The sequence below is a fragment of the Argentina anserina genome, chromosome 5 (assembly GCF_933775445.1).
Source record: "Argentina anserina chromosome 5, drPotAnse1.1, whole genome shotgun sequence".
Lineage (NCBI taxonomy): Eukaryota > Viridiplantae > Streptophyta > Magnoliopsida > Rosales > Rosaceae > Argentina > Argentina anserina.
The window spans coordinates 9290031-9308432 of NC_065876.1; the positions used below are offsets into that span (position 1 = coordinate 9290031).

The window sequence follows — 18402 nt, forward strand, 5'->3', positions numbered from 1 at the left end:
TGACGAAATATATTGTCGTCTAAGTGGCTAACTTTTTTCTTGTAAGTTTCCAAGTGACGAACACATTTTCGTCGCCTAATTTGTACTAGGGTGATTGCAAATTTGGTCGTCTATATACTTGGGTCACATCACTTAGCTGACGGAACTTAGATGACGAACATTTCATCCTCTAATGTCTTAAGATGACGAAAATAAGATCTTAAGTGACGAAATGTCGTTGTCGTTTAAGTCATTTATTCTTGTAGTGCAGGCGAGGGACACCACGAGGGACTCCGGTCACAAGCTTCGATCTCTCTGATCTCTACTCCTCTCAGCAAGGCTTCTAGCTTCTCTGAGACGTCACCGGGGCTTGCAAGCTGGCGTCAGAATTGCGGGTACCTTCAGTACACAATGCGGCCGTGGAGAGGTTCCCCGTTTTGCCGAAGTTCGGAGCAAAGAATGTCTAGCTGCAGCGGCTTTTGTCCCTGAGGTTCTTTCTGTCCCTGCACCTCCGACGCCGTGCTTGCACTTTCCGATGTCATCCCCGCACCTCTTTCTATCTCTGCACCTTCGACATCTTCCCTACGCCTCAGACCTCGTGCAGTCCTCCACCTCCGGATCTCTCTGATCTCTACTCCTCTCAGCAAGGCTTCTAGCTTCTCTGCGACGTCACCGGGGCTTGCAAGCTGGCGTCAGAATTGCGGGTAGCTTCAGTACACAATGCGGCCGTGGAGAGGTTCCCCGTTTTGCCGAAGTTCGGAGCAAAGAATCTCTAGCTGCAGCGGCTTTTGTCCCTGAGGTTCTTTCTGTCCCTGCACCTCCGACGCCGTGCTTGCACTTTCCGATGTCATCCCCGCACCTCTTTCTATCTCTGCACCTTCAACATCTTCCCTACGCCTCAGACCTCATGCAGTCCTCCACCTCCGACGAGATTATGACGACCAGGTCAAGGCTATAAGGACAGAGAGGGTGAGAGAGCTTCGATGGGTTTTGTTTTTTCTTTTTCTGAAGCAAAACGCTGCAACCAGATCTAGTTCTGGACAGGTAGAGAGGACAGAGGATTGTTTACGGTAATTCGTAAATTTCATGAAAATCAAGGGCAACGGTTTAAAGGTTTTTAAAAAATTGACTGTTTTATAATTTTTAAATCTTTTGATGATTTTTTTTCTAATTACCAATGTTTAAATCGACTTTTTTAAATATAATTTTCCCTAGTTTATACTCTAATTGAATCCTAAATAAAAGGTATTATAATATGATAAAAAAAACTAAGTATTGTTGAATGTTTTATTTTGCGTCCTAGTTCTTAGTTATCTGCAAACCAAGACTCTTCATTTGATCCAGTAATATTGCATTTGAGATTAAGTATTATATTATCATTACTTTAGCAAAATTTAGGTGGGTTTTATTATGTAACAAAAGTGTACAATCTCATAGCCAAGACAGTTTCAACTGTAGAAGAAATACAACACTAGGAATTAAATTCTTTAGTTACATTAGAAGGATTTTGTGTAAGATCATAAATTCGTTGCTAGAATCCATAGAGGTGCCCAGCTTGTAATCTTCATGTTACTTTCCATATGTATGAATATATGATTGGGACTCGTTTGCCACTGGAGCTGTATTAATTCCAACGTATATTTCAAACCGGAAATGTTGACCGGTCACCGGTGTGCCATTATTGAATGAGACTCAAGCTTTCAAGTCTTGACGGAAGCTTCTGATAAGCCGGAAAAATCACCCTTTCTTATTATGTACGTATGTTCCGTTCTTTACTATTATGGTAACTACATAATCATTGATTCTCAACGAGAAATGGGTTAAAACACTGTTGACACTGGAGTGTATATATATATAACTACTCATGCATGCAATCAGGCTTGTTACTGAAACAGTGAGACTAGCTACTACGTCGATGGATGGAATGAAATGACTGGCCGTACCTTAATTGTACTTCCAGAACTTCAAACCTTAATTGTACTTCCAGAACTTCAAACTTGGCTGACTTGACTTACAGATTAATGTACTGATCGTGATCGAACACCTTGAATTGAAAATTATATACCTTATTTTCACATGCATAATCAACATTCGACAGCTTTAGAAAATAGAAATAATTAATGCCCTGTCCACACTCCATATTCTTGCATTCCTCCTACTCTCCTAGGCTATAAGTACCACATCAAGAGCTCGTCCTTTCCCACATCTAATACCATCTACTTCAAAAGTTTACTTGTTAAGTTCCTCCATCAGATTATTCACTTAAGCCATCATCATGGGTGTCTTCACTTATGAATCTGAGTTTACATCTGTCATCCCACCAGCCAGGTTGTTCAAGGCCTTCATTCTCGACGCCGACAACCTCATCCCCAAGATCGCTCCCCAGGCAGTTAAGAGCACTGAAATTCTTCAAGGAGATGGAGGTGTCGGAACCATCAAGAAGATCAACCTCGGAGAAGGAAGTGAATACAGCTACGTGAAGCATCAGATCGACGGCATTGACAAGGACAACTTTGTGTACAAGTACAGCATGATCGAAGGAGATGCTATCTCAGACAAGATTGAGAAGATCTCCTACGAGACTAAGTTGGTTGCATCATCCGACGGAGGCTCCGTCATTAAGAGCACCAGCTGCTACCACACCAAGGGTGATGTCGAGATCAAGGAAGAGCATGTTAAGGCTGGCAAAGAAAGGGCCGCTGGTCTGTTCAAGATTATTGAGAGCCACCTTGTTGCCAACCCTGATGCTTACAACTAAGAACTCTGTCGAGCTATCTAGGTACTACTAGCTCGATGCTAGATACAGCAATCATGTATCGTCTATCGTTTTTTTTTCTTTCCTTTTGCAATTTGGTGTGAAGTTGATCAAGCATTTTAAGTTCTGATGAAATATTATATACTTGTATTTGATATCAATCTCAAATTCTCAATAAAGAAAGCCATGATCATTTGATTTTGATTGTCACAATAAGATGGATTTGCATACATATTTTTATTCGTATTTTAATTATTTCATATTAATAATCAGATGGGACAGTCTCATAATTCTTTGTGTAGTGATGGTAAACTTTCAAACGGGCTGTTTGTAGTCCTATTCGTTTCCTATTTCATCGGCCTGCCTTTGTTTCATATATAACATACAATCCTCGTTCTATATTGTCATACAACTTTTATCAGTACCTTCATTTTCATTTCATTTTTCTTGTTCATGTCATTTCTAAATGGGGTCATGTATTAAGAGATATAAATGCAGCAGCATTGTTTGATAAAATGCCATACACTCCTCAAGTAATCATATGGTTGCAAGTAATTTGCTGCAAATAAAGTGAGAAGTTGGAAGAAATCAAATCGATAAAAATATTATGAAATGGTTGCAAGTAATTTGCTGCAAATAAAGTGAGAAGTTAGAAGAAATCAAATCGATAAAAATATTATGAAAACTAGAGTAATAGAATAATTTAATTACCATTCATAGTGCTCAGGGTCCAGTGTTGCATGAAAATTACCGTCATGCTAAATAGGTAAAAGCTAACTCTTGTTGAATTTTTATAATGTCTTGAATCACGCTATTCTTCTTGTAAAATAATTTCAGATACAAACATTCTCTAGAAAGAATGAGTTGAGCATGCATATTAACAAGCGCTAATATATGAAATCTGTAAACTCACTGTAGATAAGAGTCAGTGTAGATAAGGGAATGATAGTGGCGGAAGACCTACTGCCCATCATTTATTCTCATTGATTTTGAGATGTCCCTCAATAAGCTTTGATAAATGAATTATGAAATATTTATAGCAAAAGAGAGATTATTGTGACTGATTCGTGGGATTTATAATGTTGCAATACAAAATTTGTATTGCAGAAGAATGGCAGGCTTTCCATGTTTCCAGCATATAAACAAATACATCTGATCACAACTGTTCATGGGCAAACGTTTAGTATGATACAGAACAAAAAGGACAAGCCGAATTGTCCAAAAGACAAAAAAAAAAACAAGCTGAAGCTCTATCTATTAATATCACAAGGCAGAATTTTACATCAAATGTCAAAACTCACAAAGGTTATAATGAATAATAGATACACTGAGGTAATGCATGTTTCTATGATTACAAATTAGAACCCATAAGAATCTCATTCCCCGAATTCATATGTCCTCACATTCAGATCTGGAGATCATCCAATGAGAGGTCATTCTCTGTGAGCATCTTCAGTCTCTGCAAGTTCAGAAAACCGCAAGCATTATCAGAATAACTACTTGATTGAGAATAATGGAAGATTTTTCAAAGATGAAATATATCAAGTTCGTTACCGTTATAAAGGGTGCAGGATCATCAAGACCCGAGGAGCCTAAAACAACTTCCCGCTTCAACTTAGCTGTGAGTTTGTGGCAAACCCTAAGCTGAAATTGAAACACAATTTGCAAGTTCATTAGGCCAGAAAAACAATTACCAACTTTACTTGGGGACAATCGCAACACTTTCATACCTCTGATCTAGTAGCTCCACCTACTATTACTACAAATATGCGCTGGCCCATCTTCTTGAAATCACTAGATGCGTGTCTTAATACTGAATCACTGTACGTAACAAGGTGTATAAAATTACAGTTCAGATGAAAAAGACTTGTATTCATTCAAAGGTAGACTTTGAAAAACGCATCATCATTGGGGAAAAATCTTATTCACGCAAACAAGATACAAGAAAATATTATCTTGATTTCAGATCAAATATCACATAAATTGAGCGACCATATACCTTGAATACCCATCATCAGAATTCCGAGGGCGAGCCCATGTTGGTGTCCTTCTTGATCTCATTGAATGAGGTTGCTGATGTACTGGTGTACTATGTGATGTCCCATGAAAACTTGGACTTGGGTCATTTAAACACGGATAATCTTCCTTTGAAAGTTCACCTTTGCTAAGGTTTTCTATAAGTTCCTGATACCAGAAAAAATTGTTGAAGTGGTGATACATGATTATCGTCAAATAAAAGGTTCATTGTATCAGAACAGAATGATGAGTATAATAGAATGGATTGCCTTAATTGTTCTATTTCTCTGATGATTAACAAGCTATGCTATTTACTTGTGCATTCCTTCACTGGAATAAAAACTTATACATAACCATAAGGTCGACTGATGTCTAGAATCCAGGTAATATTGCTTTTAAAAAGCATTTCTAAGATTCCAAGCCTTCTTATCCATGCCAATAACAGCACCTTAATATTACACAATGCATAACCAACCCAGCTGCACATGCAGTTTTCTCCGATACCAGAGAAAGCCCCTAAAAAGATTATAATATTTAGATGGGACAACTCATTATGGTTGCTTAAGTTTTCTGAATCCTTTTATCTCAAATAGGAACATCAGATTTCTCTGTAGGTGTACAAATTATATGGCACCTAAGTATAATCTGCAAAACTATTGCTTAGAAACTCAAGATCTGTATAAAGGAACCCACCTCTATGATGGGATAGAAACGGGATAGCTGCCATGTTTCTTGGTCATTTGGACGCTCTTTCCTAGCTGTATGTTTCTTCTGAGAAGGATAGCTACTCGTTAGATAATTGTTCAACTGATTGATATACCTCAGTAGCATGACTAGCATCTAAAAGGTGTGTTCACCTTGTGAAGATCAAACTTCAAAGAAAAAGTTCCCGAGCTCTTCTTGCTATCTAATGAATCACCAAGCAGTCTCATATTACTCACAGCCTTCATATCATCGGGTGGTAATTTGGCTAGCTGAAAAAAATGAACATTATCACCAACTGAGCAATTGATTATGGCTAAATATACTGATTAACCTCAGCTGGTACCAACCTTCATCAAATTGTGACCCTTCTCCCCCTCAAATTTTTCAGGATAAATGGCTGCAAGAATCATCAACAAGCGCAACTTATTTTCACCAGTTGTATCCTGCAGAAAAAAAGTATTTGTATTTTACAAAATATATTGAAAACGAGTATGATGATTTCATGTAAGCTTCTAGAGTTTCTTACCTCTTTTGTTGTCAAAAATTTTATTACATCTTTCATCCCCGCATCTCCAAAAACAAGATCCTGCTCTAACTGCCCAAGTTCTCGAAGCCCAAGCTCCCTGATAATTTTGTTAACTTTCCCCGCAATCTGGAGCAATTAAATTTTTAAGTCAACTTACAATTCATTTAGTCATTTGATATCCCATAACTTTTTTTTGGCTAAAACAGAGTTGGTTGCGTAACATGCGTCAACAAATTAAGCCCTCCCTAGTTCAATAAGGGCTGAACAATAAGATGAGGATTTTTCAAGACAAATGAACATGGAATACTGTTAAAGATACAGTCATATCTTTGTAAAGACTTCTCAGCTATTGAAATTTTTATCCAATTTTTTTATATGATTGGTTAATTTACGAGTGAATCAGATACCTAAGTCATTACTTCACAGATCTAACCTCTACATGGAGGGAGAGCTTGTCAATTTGTTCACTGTATTGTGGCAATGCTTGAACCATCTTTTGCAAGTCCCTTGTAGATAGCTCGTGAGTATCTCTACATAAGAAATTGAACATTGTAGGTGAGAAACAAAACAACAGTCTAACACTAACACCAAAAAACTTTGACGGATAAATATATGTGCGTGTCACATAGGAAACAAGTAGTAATTTTAATTTCATATAAATAACATTCAAGTCAAAGGTTGATAACTGATTTTCACAAATGCACACACTAACCTGGAACCATGCATTTGTGCAGCCTTATTCTTTGATACAAAGCTGGTCATTTTATCATGTAACCGTTCACTAGCCTGTCATGGTCAATTGTGAATTTAATGAAAAAGGGAACAATTTTCAGAAAAATAAGTATAGGTGCAGGGCTTACGTCTGCTATATGTGCATGGCGAAGCTCAAGCCAAACAGGATCATGATCCTCTAAGAGGACCTCTTTTTTTTCTGGTGGACCACCATTTTTGCCTGGAACCTGATGTGAGATCACATAAATAAAGTAGCCAAGAGACAGAAAAAAAAAACTTACAAGCATATGTAATTAAAGGCATTTTAACTTACTTCCTGCACATATTTATTGCCGTCCATATTTAGCAAGTCATGACACATGGCATCATAAGTCCATTCATGTATGATTGGTGCAATCTGAAAGTTCAAATAAAAACATCCATTATAACAATGGCAAGGATGCCCTAAATATGATATGTGCTCATAACCAACAGATGCACCTAAAAACCTGATCAACAGATCTGTCAAGGATAAGCAACTCGCATGTTTCTGTCTCGGGAAAGTTTGGAATAGTTTTCTTATATTTCATTAGACAATCCCAGATCCCGGCAGCAAGTTTTGTAGGAATCAAATCACGAAAAGTAGTCATTGTGGTGGCATCAAGGGACTTGGCAGCTCGGTATCGCACATGAGGAAATTCCTAAGAAATTAAATAAACAATTAGCTGCTTGAGATAATTTCTCACAAAACTTTCAGCCAATACCAAACAATATAAACATGTACCCTTAAAGAAGCAAAAACCGTGGCAACTCGAGCTGCCATCACATTTAAACATGCAACACCTTTGCGTGAATTCTCCTCATCCCCATAAAGTTCCTCTAAAGCCTTCTCATTGTTGGTAACAAAAGCCTGGCTGTCTATAGCAAAATATTCCAAATTCATCTGCACATTTATCCAAATAAATATATATTAAAACTTCTAAACAAGAAGATGTAACCAGGAAAACTACACAAAATTCTGCAATCTTATCAATGTAAGAACAATAACTCCAATGAAAGAACTGCAACCTCTCTCAAAGCAGATATGCGAGTTAAGACTGTTGCATCCTTCTTGATATGACTGACCAATTCTTTTGGAATAGGTGAACTGAAGAAAACAAATGCCCTACACAGATGGAAAAAAAATTATGGGAGGGAGAAAGTAACAGACTTTCCATTAAAGAAAAAAACAAAACAAAACAGACAACACCATCAGGAAAAGGAAAGTTCCTACACATACTTTCTGTATAACGGTGATCTTCCAGACATGTCTGACAAGAACATGATAACACTACAATGAACAACATAGCATGAGTTAGAAGGTTTTGTTCCAAAACCCAGACAAAAACCCAACAGGAAACATAAAATGATTACGATAAGCTTTGGATGCATCATAAATACATTTGTAATTGGGAAATTTTGTTAAATCACATACTACATCCAAAATGATCAAAACATGTATATATATAATCAGAACAGAAATGAGAGACAAAATGTTTTTGGTTGAACCAATTGGTCGTCTCAAAGTGTCACCAGATATAGATGGTGTAAAACAAAGAATAACTGAATCAGTGCAAAAATATCACCAAATCAATTTCCAATCCCTAAATACCGAGTGAAGGCATCAATTCCAATTATTTTAATTTTTTCTTCTTTCAGTATTATCAACTTCAAGATTATAGATTAATTTAACCCGAGGGAAAAAACAAAAGCATGACACAGACAGATAGATATATCACACAAAACTCCCAATCAATTTCTGTCAGAGTCGCAATAATAAAATTTAGCAAACTGTTGAAAAGGTGTCAATCTTCTTAGCTAATAACATCGATAGTGTATAAAAATCCAAAATATTACTTCTCTTTTGAAGGCTGCATAAAGTATATAGCATCCATGGAGGGCAACGGCTGCCTTCGCCTATATATATCTTCAACCACTGCAGGATAATATGAAAACCAGTCAATTGCTGAAGTTTTAAAGCCACCACATGTACAGTTGGAAAATATTCTCATTAAGAATACTTATGGTAAAACTAACAATCAGGACAATCATCTCGTTTTTATAATCTTGGTTATGATATTTCTACTTTCTTGGTATAGTCATATCCTACTAGATCAAATTCAACCCCACAATTCGGACTAGATCATTAGTGTATATCCGCATGTGCAGGGGTGTGTTCAAACAAAGCAGTTTTTGGACCACCTTCTAGCAAATTTGGCTAGTGAAATAGGGGTGACCAACGACGGAACATGCAGTGTTTATAAACGAATTGTGTGAGTGTGTGTGTGTGTGTGTTCAAACAAAGCAGTTTTTAAACCACCTTCTAGCAACTTTGGCTAGTGAAATAGGGGGATCAACGACGGAACATGCAGTGTTTATAAACGAATTGTGTGTGTGTGTTGCCTTCTAATGCAGGTATTCAAATAATTAATATGTAAGTGGCGAATAAAGAGTATGATAATGATGTCACTGAATATTAATATAACACAGTATCATATTCAAACCACTGCAAATACAATAATGAGAAAAAGCTCATAGGAAGGAACAATCAACGAAAAAGGACAAGAAGATGGAAAATTTCAAGGGAAACCCCTTTTGATTCTTACATGATACTCCTTCATCTGTAATATCAGCCATTTTGCATGCATAAGACATTATCTTGACAGTAAGTTTGTCCATAATCAATACCTGCAAATATATTGGACAAAATGAAGTGTCGTGATAAGAAAAACAACAGAAAACTCAAGTGAGAGAGAGAGAGAGTCTTGCTAGAATTAGCAGTAAATATACTATAACTTATTCAGTTATCCTATAGCGAAGAAAACCTCTTATAATTTCCCAGCCTATTTAAGAAAATTACAGGGTTTGATTGAATTCAAAGGCAATTTATTCCAGAATACATACAACTTGAATAAGCACTTAATAGTCATTAAAAACCCATTGCCAACAAGATTGTTCTCATTCCTATGACGTGTACATAAAGCATATAAAGTCCTTTTTCAATTAAGGAAACAGCAATCAATGGTAGTCTCATGGTGCTACACACGACTGTGTTTGTAGACAGTAAAAAGGAATGACAGTCACAAGCAGTATGTACCTTCCAAGTTGATTTTGAGTCCCCCGATTTACAAGACCGGAGCATTTCATGCAATAGCCCTGAACACAAAATTAGAAAAAAAGAACAAACTATTTCAGCAGATTGGTTTGCCATGAAGCCACAACAACCTTATAACAGTTATCTATAACAATGATCACAAGTGACACAACATTGAGTTTTCATTGTAAATACAAATATACAACAAGCCGTATCCTAGTCAACCTGGAGCCTATAACTAACATTTTCCGAGTTCCGCAAATCTCCCTATTCAATATTCATACATTCCTACAGCTTTAGTCTAGTGCACATTGCATCGTATCGAACACACACATAACTCATGATATCTGTCTCTACTGGCCTAGCATCTCGATTAGCTAACTAGCTGCAGCAAATTACAACCAGAGTTTCGACAATTAGCAATTGCAGTTAAAAATTACTAACTCCATTCTTCATTCAACTTCCAGCTTCCGTTTTTACTAATCACAACACCATTTTTCACTAGCAATAACAATTTGAAGCATACAGCACACGAATTCATAAGCATATAAATTGAAGTGAATCAAAACGAAAGTAAGTAAAGATTAGAGAGAGGAAGGGAGGGAAGAGAACTGACGATCGCGGCTGATTTGCTTGAAATTCTTGTAGTCGGCGCCGTAGGACGACGAATCGGAGTCGGAGAACGACATGTCGGATCCAGAAGCTTTTCGTTCTCTCCGATCGAATCGACGGCGACGGAAACCAGAGAGAGAGAGAGGAAGAGGAAGAAAGAAGAATTGGGGAACGCGATTTCTTATTTTAATTTTAATTTTAATTTTAATTTTTTTTGGGTTGAGGTGGGAAGTTAATTACGAAAAGGGACGATTTTTATTACGGGCGCTGACGTGTTGACTTTGCGGGGGAAAGGAATGTTGAACCGGCTAATGAAGCTTCGCGTTTTGGCTTTGAGGGATTGGAAAATGACTTTGATCCCTTCTTGATTATGGATTTTTCCATCTTTAAGGAGATTCTTCATTCTTGTTTTGATTTAGTCATTATTAAGATATATAATCTGGCCTGCCATGGGTTGGCACCTTGCTGTGTTTCAAGCTTAATGCTTTCTTAACTACTAAGTAATTTTCTATATAAATTCATATATTGACCATGATATGAAATCAATTGGATGAGTAGGTGATTAGTTTAGACCTACACGTGTTTGAATTATAATGTTGTTTTCGGTCTATTTCAGGATCGGATGATACAATTGGGACGATGCAGATAAGAGTGATATTTTCCGTGAATATTCTTTAGAAAGAAGAGGAAACAAAATATTTAACGTCACATTTATGTATACTGGCATATTTGTGCTAATGGACACCATATATTTGTAATTTTGTAAGCAATACAAGACAACTGTGTGAAATTTTTGTAATGACCAAGTTGTTGTTGATGGGGGTTCACCGCTCACTACACTAGTGTGGCCAGGAAGAAAACATACGGATGCATCGTTCATAATGTGGACTTTTAGTGTGCAACGAAGGATCTCAGGCGTTTATAAATTGAACGAAAGATCATAAGTCATGGATGTTTTTGTTTGATATACACGTATCATAAGTTGTAGCAAATGCAATGTAAAATGAGACAAAATCCTGATGTTCGTTGCAAGCGATCTGATTACGTATATGTATAAATACTTAAATAGTATAAATGCCTAACTATAGTCTTCTTAATCGATCAATGGCTACAATGTTTTTCTTGTGCTTTCACCTCTGTTAGTTAATGATACTGCTCATTTATTTTGTCTTGATAAGAGTTTGGGTCGTGGTCGGTCGACTAGCATTTGATAACATATACGGACACAACATCACATAAGATAATTTTGTAATTTTATTACTATTGCCATACCCACACAATTTCCTTCCACACAGTGTGATAGCTTATGGAAGTGTCGCAATGCCCTGTTCCTCCTTCTGTATAGTTTGCACTTTGCACATGCCTCCCCTGAAATTAAGCTTCATGCCTCCTCCTCCTCCTCCTCTTGGACAAAATAGCAATGGTCGGAGATTAGGTCCACCCAACCTCCACTACAGCAGTGCAGCCACGGCTGCAGATTACTCGTACATAACAAAAGACAACGGTGCAGCCTCAACAACTTGGCTATTTCTGGCAGGACCGGTCCTGAGGGAGGGCAGTCAGTGCTACCGCACTGGGCAGGGCCCAAAATTTCAATTTTTTTTTCTGTTTGTTTGTTTATTGATAATCAATTTAATATAAGTAATGAAGTAAAACCACACTACACAATAGTGTTCTCCAACTTATCTCTGCCGATCAGTCTTCTTCTTCACTTGGCTAGGTTCCAAACCCCGAATTTTTTTTTGTAAGGGCCTTTTTTTGTTCTTCGCACTTGGCCTCAAATCCCTCAGGACCGGCCCTGATTTCTGACACCAAACCTCAACACACAAGTCCCCATTTTAGTTCCTCACCGGTGGTCCTCTTCAGCCCTCTTTCTTAACGTTTTAAAAAAAATTACAACAAAGGAGAGAGTCAAGGATATGAAGGTGCGACTGTTTGTTTACGTTTCCACACAACAGAATGCACATCCTTGACTCAAAAAATTTACCATCTTCATATCCACCTCATCTATATTTTTAATTTTTCATCAGCGCAACGAAAATTATCCAATTAGTTTCTAATTAAAACATTACATTTGAACTATTATAGTTGCAAAAACTCATGTATTACATGTGCTCATGACCTATCTCTATCCAAAACATAGCGTTAAGGAAAGGGTTAAGAGGCTTTGATCAGGATTCACGTGTCACTGAACGACTAAATACAACCCAAGCTCAACCTTTTCACAACAATAACTTCAAACCCCAAAAACAATTTCTCTGTTTTCTCAATTAGGAAAACAACAAGAAGGGATGCAAACATCTCTCTCAGGACTCAAATAACAATGACATTGCTCATGGTGAATGCTTGACTGTACTATAGGACACTCCATTAAATCCAAATTCAAGTTGCATAAGGTTGATCCCAAAGAGTGACTTGTATACATATTTTTGCTTACAAGTCATAAGCCACAGTACACCCCATTTCACATGACTGGTTACTTTCAGCCCTTGAACGTAGGGACCTGTGCTTGTGATATTGAAAAAAGGTTTTTGTTACTTGACAACAAAATTGATACTCGTTATAAATCCAGAAACTCATCCAAAAACCATTCACAAGTGAATCATCCAGTTCTAGTCCACATGGGATTGTATCATCTATTGGTTTACCTATTTTGAGCACTTGTGTTGCACCCTACACATGATCTAGACAGTTTCATTTCCGGTTACTAAATAATTAGATCCTTACAAAAAAGAAAAAAATGATGAATATTAGGGCACACACAATTGATACGATCCCAACATCTCCGAAATGAAAAAAGATTTGGTAGATGTAAAAGCTATTGTATACTTGTACCGGCATATTTACAAGGAAAACACTTGCATCCGAACAAGTGTGTACATGAAATTCATCTTGTGCGAAAGCTGGAAAATGGTACATGCAACAATCTCATCATAAACAAAAAAATGCCACTTGTTTTGATCATCAAATGACCATTATACTAGAGGGTGCATACATAATAACATCATATTACCAAATAACAAGATCAAAAGGGCACCAAATTAAGTGTGATAAGCTAGTAGAAAAAAGGTCTCAGATTTAAGGTGACGATGGGGTCAGACCATTAATATTACTATTGTACCTGCATAGCACCTTGCACTTGACCACGCTCCCATAAACATAGAACCCCGGCGCCACCATGATCCTAACCACCGAAGGCACCAACTTCCTTGCCTTGTCTCCGCCCATATCCTCCATATACACTGAGTCAAACCCGACTCCGCTTTCGACCCGGAAAACCGGCAAGCTCGGGTGGACCGACGTGGCCAATAGATGAACCAGCCACACACTCTTGGCGGCTCCAAAGAAGGCCTGCAAAAGCGGTTCGGGCCAGGCCCGGTTCCAGCCCAGCATCGCCACAATGTCGCTCATTTTCCTATCGCAGAACCTACTGAACTCCTCGCTGAAATGCCTGGTCCCCTTGATCAGCACCTCGTACCACGTCAGCCCCCCGAGCATATTAAACGACGCGTAGTTCGCCTCGCATTTCTCGACCGGGTTCAAGATGTGGTTCCCCGAGTTCTTACAAAACCCCGGCGACTCGAACTCGTCGAAGAACGTCTTGTTCAGCAGAGCTTCCAAGTAGAACAGCAAGCTTCTTGGGTTCTTGGATAAGGAGAGCTTAATGTCGTAGGGATGAAGAAGAACCGTGATCTTGTCGTATACTTTGGTCCCGGCCATGTGGCGGAGCTGCATAGTCAGCGACCGGCTCAGGAGCCGGACCGCGGTCCTTGCTTCGGAGACGGCCACCAGAAAATGCTCTACGACGGCTTTGTTGCTGTCGTTGAACCCGTTGAAGCTCTGTCGTTTATGATGCGCTGTCTTCGATCCCGAATTGTACGGCGAATTTCCGGTGCTGCACTCTTCAAGCCCGGACTTCAACCCATGGCAGTAGACTTCAAGCTTGTTCAGCTTCTTCTCCAGCTCGGCCATCGAGTACTTCAGCCGCGAAGCTTCTAGAACCGCCTCGTCTCTCTTCCTCGTCGTCTGAATCAGCTTCTGTGACAGCTCCGCCACCGCGATTTTCCACTTCTCCTCCCTCGCCGCGGCGTAAGGGTCCATCGGTAGTTTCGGGCTGCTCTTTCTAGTGAACGACGAGAGAATCGACTTGAGAATGCCGTTGGGGCTGGCCATGGGGACGGACGACGACGAGCCGTTTTTGCGGTTGAAGCCGCTGTTGGTGTCCAAGGGCACCACCGAGATCCTCTCCCGACCGTTTGGTCGACACTTGTTGCAGTTCACCGACATGTCGTCTATTTCTTCCTCTTCCCGAGTAGCCGACGACGACCCGGCGGAAATCTCCGAGCGCTTCTTACTGTGACGCTTGCCGTGCTTGTAGTGGAGAGGTGTGGACGTGTGCTTTGGAGTAGCTTTGTTTGGGGTGGTGGTGCTAGTACTCTCATTTCCATCTTCTTCTTGAATCTGCAACCAAAACAAATTAGATATCAGTTTATGAGTAAACAAGCTGTAATTCTCAAAACCAAAAGGATGTAAACTAGCTTACAGGGGTGAAGTAGGTTGTGGTAGGGGGAGGTGGGGATTTGGAGGAAGGGGAAGAAGACGAGGGAGCCATTTTCTGGTTTGGGGAGTTTTTGGTTTCAGTGCTCTGTGTGGGAGTGGTGACACATAATATGATCTATATACGTGACTGGGTTCGTTTGGGGGTGGGTCTGTGGTTTTGTTAATCCTGAATTTGGGTGTATGCGTGTTTGGGAGGAGGTGGGTTTTGGATCCAGACTTGCTCTCTTTTTGTATTCTTTCGTTTTCTTAGGTTGGACTTTTCGTCGTCTTGTAATCATATATGGTTATGAGATCACTGTGGGATGGGGAGTGGGCGACACGCGCGGTGTGATGAAGAAGACGGAGCCCGGAATCGAGCTTGTTGCATGGATTGCAGGATAAGGTGAATTAATTAGGTGCACTGGTGAGCTACAGGTAGTGTTAGTATCCCAGAGGCTAAAAATCACTTCGTGGAATGAAGATTAATTATGACATTGATTCAGTACTTGATTAGTGTAATCAGTTTGGGGTTTTGTCTTTTCTTTGGATAATTATGATAGGTCAATTACTCAATTATCGAGATCTCACTGCCACAATTGATGATGAAGTGAATTTAAACTTGCACCTGATCGAGCAAGTTCATAATTATACATTTACCTAGGTCATAATTATTTACATTTACTCGATCGGGTAAAGTAGTAAATCAATGGTGACAAAACCTCTGAAAATTAATTATACATTTACCCCAATGCTACTTCACATTGTAGTACTGTACCTGTTCTAACGAGGCCATTAATTTGGTTGGTCTACATCATAAATTTGGAAGTGTAAATGGAATGAGTAGACGTGCTGAAATCTCTTACCGGTCGTACCAAAAAATATGCAGGGCTTGTTTGAATTAATACTTCAGTGCTATTTAGCTGCGGTCATTTCTGCATCAAAGTTAGGGACAGCTCAAGACTAATTCCATTTACTAGATTGCATAGGGTATAATCTACGGATCAAAGGCCTGGAAAACTAAATGCAATAACTATTGGATCGAATGTATGCCGGGATCTTAATGCTGCTATAACTGAAGAGTAATTGCATCAACAATTTTCAATGGGTTTCTCATTCTGGTACGGCCGGTAATCTACTGGTCGTTGTGCGTGCATTTGCTTCCCATAGACTCTTCTTCTATGTATTGAAGTGTCTCATTCATCAATCGACATAGCACATTTGAATATTTGATGTTTCCTTGCGGAGGAAGGTGAGATCGATTTTTGATAAATTGCCTCAAAATTAAGAATTATAGTTAATGACAACCAGAATCATGTAGAAAACAACAGTATCTTGATCTATAATCGGATATACAAAATTAGAGATAAGATGTCTGACAAATTACTTTCAATAAACTATTAAAACAAAAGGCATTGAGATAGAACTGATCGTTACGCAAAGCAAACCAACCAAAATTAGTACTATGATTAATTGGTGAAAGAGTGGTAATACGGTTATGAACTTATGATCAGTGAAAAATAAATCGAACACGCGATCATCGTAGAGGTTTGTCATCTCGCTCGGTACAACATGATATGGTGATTAACTAGTGAAAAAGGTAAATTAACAGAAAGTACCCGATACCAAATCAACAGGAACCCGATTATCAGGATGGGGGAAATTCACCAATACACAATTACGTTATCAATTAACACCGTGATTATTCGTTGCTAAGAACATCAAATTAGTTCGGTGAAAATCTCACTTCATTGAATTAGTCATCTATAATCAAATAGAGACGTAACATGCAAGCTCCTCCTGCAGGGTCGAGATCAGAGATCAGAGAAGGCATGGGGAAATGTTGAGAGAGAGAGAGAGAGAGAGAGACGTCAATCAGGGTCAGGTAATAAAGAGGGTGCGTTATGGAGGTTGGAGCCATTTATGAGGGATTTGATAGTCATCCAACACCATTTATTGTGGCTCAGGAGTTGAATCTAACTCCGATGGACGCTTCTGCCTAACCACCGGTGAAGACATGACAGTGAGTCCGTGCATGTGAAGTTATTTAATGAATGACCGACGACAGCTGCGCGGCTGAGAGAGAAGGCGTCGCCATCGCCACCGTGGTCCACCTTCTTCTTTTTTACATGGTAACATTGCCGCTGACCACTGTCATCTCTTCTCCATGACGCGCCAGTCTACCCTCACTGCCAAGAAAAAGTGAAATAAGGGACTGGACTGGACTCGAGCTCAATTTGGACCTGCATGCTTTGGGCTAGGTCCACTTATGAAGTTAGGATCTCTCTTTAAGTACCCAATCCATAACCGGACATCGTTTTTTTATTTTTTATTTTTGGTGAAAAAGAAAGATACCTACGTAGTTCGTAAGTTAACCTCTAATACATTATACAACCTCCATTCAGCTTGTTGTCAAAAAAAAAAAACCTCCATTCAGCTGATCAAAGTAGAAAACTTGAGAAGCTGGTAAAGACTAAAGACAAAGAGTGATGCCATGCAGTGCAAGAACGAGGCCAAGTCACTCATAACAAAAAGGGTCAAAAGTCGAGACTATTCTAGCATGTGTGGTCTGTCAAGAACGTAGAGGAGGTAGGATGGGCAATTGGTCAGATCTAGTATGGACGGTTGTTGGAGTCGGCGCATTGACGTGGTAGAAGTCATCAGTTCAAGCCTGATTATCCCTAAATCCAATGTGAGTTTTTCCATTTCAAAACAGACTCCCCATTCATTAGATAGAGAAGATGCACCGGTATTAAGTACTCTATGGTTCAGATCTTTCATTCTGAATTAAACATTCGGAATGAAAATTATAACAATATAAGGTTTTAAAAATCTAAAACAATAAATAAAAATAACAGTTACAAATATTAAATCAAGGTACCCACTCAATGATAACTCTCAACAGCTTTCCCTCCATTTTTGAGATTGTTGCTCCTAGGTAATTAAATGGTAAAATTGTCAAAATACATCATAAATTTGACTTAAATTGTCAATTTACACCCTAAATGCTAAAATTTACCTCCTCAACTTGGCAAAAACTGTCGGTTTGCACCATCACCGTTAAATTTAATATTTTTCATTCAATTCGTGGTCACATGTCATTCACATGATGTACATTTTTGTCATTTAATATTTATTTCATTTTTAATGATAAAAATGTACAAGGAATTTAAGTTTTGTACAATTATATTTTCTCACGCATTCACTTCACGATATTTATCTTTCTTGATAATTTTTTTTGTTCCAAAATAACGATACATAATTACGACCATAAATGAAGAACTAAAACTAATTAATTATGTTTATAGTCTCTAGCAATCGTCAAGTTTACTTCTAAGGTTTTGTTGTTCAAGAGGTTTGAGTTTTGTCTTATGTCCTCACTTAATTAGCTGATGATGAATGTTAAGTGTACTAGCGGGAAAGAAATAT

General features: G+C 38.6%; 3 protein-coding genes across 3 annotated transcripts; 1 reads left to right on the forward strand and 2 right to left on the reverse strand.

Annotated features, from left to right (window-relative positions):
• The first annotated feature begins 2190 nt into the window (after positions 1-2190).
• LOC126796025 (major strawberry allergen Fra a 1.08-like) lies at positions 2191-2932 on the forward strand. Its single transcript, XM_050522787.1, has one exon. It carries the CDS (start codon positions 2255-2257, stop codon positions 2735-2737), a length of 483 nt encoding a protein of 160 aa, XP_050378744.1. The 5' UTR covers positions 2191-2254; the 3' UTR covers positions 2738-2932.
• A 1038-nt stretch (positions 2933-3970) lies between these two features.
• On the reverse strand, positions 3971-10610 carry LOC126796280 (SNARE-interacting protein KEULE-like). Its single transcript, XM_050523066.1, has 20 exons — positions 10442-10610; positions 9829-9887; positions 9338-9419; positions 8589-8667; positions 7972-8022; positions 7761-7857; positions 7477-7635; positions 7202-7393; positions 7027-7110; positions 6842-6940; positions 6694-6767; positions 6415-6511; positions 5982-6107; positions 5803-5898; positions 5608-5724; positions 5444-5521; positions 4734-4918; positions 4465-4555; positions 4289-4378; positions 3971-4193 (listed from the first exon to the last, which is right to left on the reverse strand). The coding sequence occupies exons 1-20, from the start codon at positions 10512-10514 to the stop codon at positions 4140-4142; spliced, it is 1983 nt and encodes a 660-aa protein (XP_050379023.1). The 5' UTR covers positions 10515-10610; the 3' UTR covers positions 3971-4139.
• Positions 10611-13342: 2732 nt separating this feature from the next.
• On the reverse strand, positions 13343-15151 carry LOC126793399 (IRK-interacting protein). The gene is made up of 2 exons (XM_050519908.1): positions 14981-15151; positions 13343-14898 (listed from the first exon to the last, which is right to left on the reverse strand). The coding sequence occupies exons 1-2, from the start codon at positions 15047-15049 to the stop codon at positions 13516-13518; spliced, it is 1452 nt and encodes a 483-aa protein (XP_050375865.1). The 5' UTR covers positions 15050-15151; the 3' UTR covers positions 13343-13515.
• Positions 15152-18402: the final 3251 nt, after the last annotated feature.

Excerpts from the sequence above, each read along its gene's own strand:
- LOC126796025 (XM_050522787.1), top strand. The coding sequence starts at position 2,255 with ATGGGTGTCTTCACTTATGAATCTGAGTTTACATCTGTCATCCCACCA.
- LOC126793399 (XM_050519908.1), bottom strand. The coding sequence starts at position 15,049 with ATGGCTCCCTCGTCTTCTTCCCCTTCCTCCAAATCCCCACCTCCCCCT. Across the intron at positions 14,899-14,980 it reads CCACAACCTACTTCACCCCT|ATTCAAGAAGAAGATGGAAA; the intron begins GTAAGCTAGTTT and ends TTTTGGTTGCAG.
- LOC126796280 (XM_050523066.1), bottom strand. The coding sequence starts at position 10,514 with ATGTCGTTCTCCGACTCCGATTCGTCGTCCTACGGCGCCGACTACAAG. Across the intron at positions 7,636-7,760 it reads GCATATCTGCTTTGAGAGAG|ATGAATTTGGAATATTTTGC; the intron begins GTTGCAGTTCTT and ends ATAAATGTGCAG. Across the intron at positions 6,108-6,414 it reads AGCTCTCCCTCCATGTAGAG|ATTGCGGGGAAAGTTAACAA; the intron begins GTTAGATCTGTG and ends TAATTGCTCCAG.